Source organism: Anopheles gambiae, chromosome 2, assembly GCF_943734735.2.
Source record: "Anopheles gambiae chromosome 2, idAnoGambNW_F1_1, whole genome shotgun sequence".
NCBI classification, from domain to species: domain Eukaryota; kingdom Metazoa; phylum Arthropoda; class Insecta; order Diptera; family Culicidae; genus Anopheles; species Anopheles gambiae.
The window spans coordinates 35,289,875-35,293,335 of NC_064601.1; the positions used below are offsets into that span (position 1 = coordinate 35,289,875).

Below are 3,461 nucleotides of genomic sequence, written 5' to 3' on the forward strand. Positions count from 1 at the left end.
CCGCTCTCCCCGAAATCGGTCCCTTTCCCCCACTGCCCAACGCTTCCACTGGCGCTCTGTTTACGGTTAAACATGTTTCCTTTTTTTGTACTTGCGTACATGTGCGCTTGTGTTTCTTTGTTTTCTTTGGCAACCATTCCCCTCCGTGCTGTTATCATTATCGTTCTCAAATTTGCGGGACTTCGAAAACAAAATTTTCTCCTCCTCAAACCTCCTGCCGCCAGCACACAGAGCACAGGCATGTAAGCATGTTTAAGTACGCGCTTGGTATCGCGAGATACTTGCTTTGCGGTAGCAACCTGCTGCTGCTTGCTGCTGCGACTACTACACAGTGATTACCTGTGTCATCGTTCACTGGAAATGACAGGTTAAAGTGGTTATAAATAGGCACAAAGTGAGCATCCCCCAAAACCTTGATGGAGCGCATGCTGTCAAATGGTGCCACGAACCGCTTCGTATGGGTTTGAATAATGATGCACACATTAAGCGTGTGATTCTGAGCGACTTTCAATTACCTTTCATTTTGACGGAAATTCACACTCGATTGAATGATTGTCAATCATGGAGAAATCGGCACCGTTCGCAATCAACTGGCGGACGGATGACTTTCTGTACGTGCTTAACATATGCTGAAAATCGTTAATTTTCCAAGTCACTGTGCACATGTGCACATAATTATTTACATCTAAGATATTTTTCAACAACTGTCAAACAGGTTATTTGTTTCAAATTGAAGTTTCAGTTTTTGCACATGATTTTCAACACATAACAAAGAACTGTCAAACTCAATCCAGCTTGAGTCGTGTTGAACATCATGATGAAGAAATTAAAAATGATGATGATGGTAGTGAAATATCAGATTGATGTGGATTAACAGCTTGCACGCAGTGAAAACTATTGTTTACCTTCGGAAGTAATTTGAGAAACCCTGTTAAGGACTGCTAAACACAGCAAAGAGATAAAAAGTATCAGCAGGGTGAAACTTGAAAAAAGTATATGCGAATCAAGTTTAGAAGAATATTTTTGTTTTTTTTATCAACACTAACGAAATTTAAAATGTATCTTCTTCTTGGGCACAACAATCAATGTCGGTGCATGAACCTGCATGAACTATTAGCGGTGTTGGCTTTCCATGACTTCTTGATTACCATTGGCGGGATAGTCAATCCCTCATCAATTCGTGGATTGTTCGTGAGTTGTGCGAGTTGATGACTGTATGCCAATCAAAATGTATGTGTCTCAAAAAGCTTAAGAATCCAGACATAAACTATTTGAATAAGTATTTTACATATCCAAAGCTACTAATACATTAGTGTAATGAGGAGCAGGGGGTATAAGTAACCTGCAACTGCGAAATAACTTTGTTTGATATCAATGTTTTCTAAAAAATGAAATAAGAAAATCGAATAACATCAAATGTTTGCATTTATCAATTACATTGTATTGATAAAAATATTTTTTTTCGATATCTAAGCTATGAATCAATTCTATCCCTAAAAGATTAGCTTGTTTCTGAAGTGCGGAAGAATTTACTAAGCTTTATTGCATCTCTCATTTGAATAATGATTTCAATATCGAATCTGCAAAACTGCAATAACGATTCTAGTAATTATTTTTTTAGGAGAGCACACAAAATATTTATAAAAAAACTAATAAACTTAAAATTCATAAAAAAATCAAGGAATGCGAAGCTTTACTATTGTTTTGGATAGCAATGTAAACTAGCCAAGATCAACCAGAAAACTGTACATCATGGCAAATGCGGAGTACATCTTCTGCATAATGTCAGTGAAGGTTTCCATGTTCATCGGACCGACACTGCGGATCATTATTTCTGCTGAAAGCTGACTGCGTGCGAGCATAAACTTAAACTGCTTCTGCTCTTCGGTTGGGAGCATATACCAGGGCAGATTCGAGATGTAATCAATCATTCGTTCGTTCTGTTAATAGAAAGATAGAAATGGATACCGTTATTATTATTAATGTTTATCAATTCACTGGATGATATTAAAACTGTTATTGTATTATGTGATTGTACCCTGACCCTAAATCCCTTACCATTATTTGCATTACAGTTCCCATCAAGCAGTACACAAACAGTTGAAACACAGATATCACAATAAATCCGTACGTTGCGTACCAATCCGTCTGGAAGAGGAAACAACGCTGACCTTTATACATTTTGACGTAGCCGATAGAGCCTTCACTTACTGTCAAGGCCAAAAATAGATTGAATACGGTCGATAAACTACACGAAGCCACCTGAACTACGCAGATATTTCGATAGCACTCCTGCATAGACTCCAGATAGAAGATAACGCTTTGATGATACTGATAGATGGCGCGCATCCGTTGGCGGCAGAACGTTTTATATACTGCTGTTCGCCACTCACAATGCTGCAAAACACCACTCAGATCCTGGTCAAACTGTTCACACTCAATCTTGAACAGCCCCCCATAAGTAACGAAATGCACCACAAACATAATGAATACAATATCTGAGGTTAGTGCACCGAATAACCCGTACACAGCGATCAACATATGAAACGAATTGGTGATGCCATAACCGTACGCCGAGTAAATGTTAATCCCCGGTATGTACAGTGGAAAGATCGGTACCTTCACATGTACCACAAAGTACATATAAGCCGGATACAGTGAAAAAATAAACAAGGACGAAGTATAAAGAACTGAGATGGCTTTCGTCACGAGCACCAACAGATCTATGATCCGGGTAACGGTCGTCTTTTGTGCTAGGGTCCCTTTCGAGTGACGCTCGTAGATCGCTTCCTTCAGGCAGCAAAAATTCACCGCATACTGAGGTGCTTGCTGGATCGTGTAGTACATCTTCAGCGAACACTGAAAGAAAAATCCCAAAAATGAGAGGGATTTGAACAGCTCGAACGTGTCGCTGGCAATGATCAGCGAGTAAACCATCAATATCAAGTACTGTGAGCAAAGAAAGATCGACATATACGTTCGGTACGACTTTTTCCACGTTTCGGTCATTACATCGAAACCGATTATGTTGCAAAGGGTGCGTATATAACGTTCAAACTGGCTAAATTTCTCGGACGCCTCCATCGTACGCGCGCTGCACACTGACTGCTTTTGTGGGCGGAAACAGACTGCCTTCCAACGCTTAAAACTCAAACTCATTTGTAAGCGTTAAAGTCAATATGGTTTGAATAAGTTATGGCTATAATAGTTTGCTATGTGTGTGAATGTTGTTTCGGTCTCTGTTTTTTTGCAACAACAGGGTCTAGGAATGAAACATTTTATGGCGGGTGATTGATGTTTTACTCCTTTTTTGTGTGTATGAAATCACAATTGAACCGTGAAATTGATTGAATAAATAATCGACTATGTGCCGATACAATAACACTGTCGGTGTCGCCGACGGAACATGAGGAGTGAAATTGAGGAAGGTATCGAGCAATTATGAAAAATTAACTAAATCA

The 3,461-nt window shown here is 39.4% G+C and overlaps 1 protein-coding gene across 1 annotated transcript; it reads right to left on the reverse strand.

Moving 5' to 3' along the window:
- Positions 1–1,721: 1,721 nt before the first annotated feature.
- LOC1279769 (putative odorant receptor 83c) lies at positions 1,722–3,084 on the reverse strand. Its single transcript, XM_319538.2, has 3 exons — positions 2,212–3,084; positions 2,059–2,148; positions 1,722–1,940 (listed from the first exon to the last, which is right to left on the reverse strand). Exons 1-3 carry the CDS (start codon positions 3,082–3,084, stop codon positions 1,722–1,724), a joined length of 1,182 nt encoding a protein of 393 aa, XP_319538.2.
- Between the last annotated feature and the right edge of the window lie 377 nt (positions 3,085–3,461).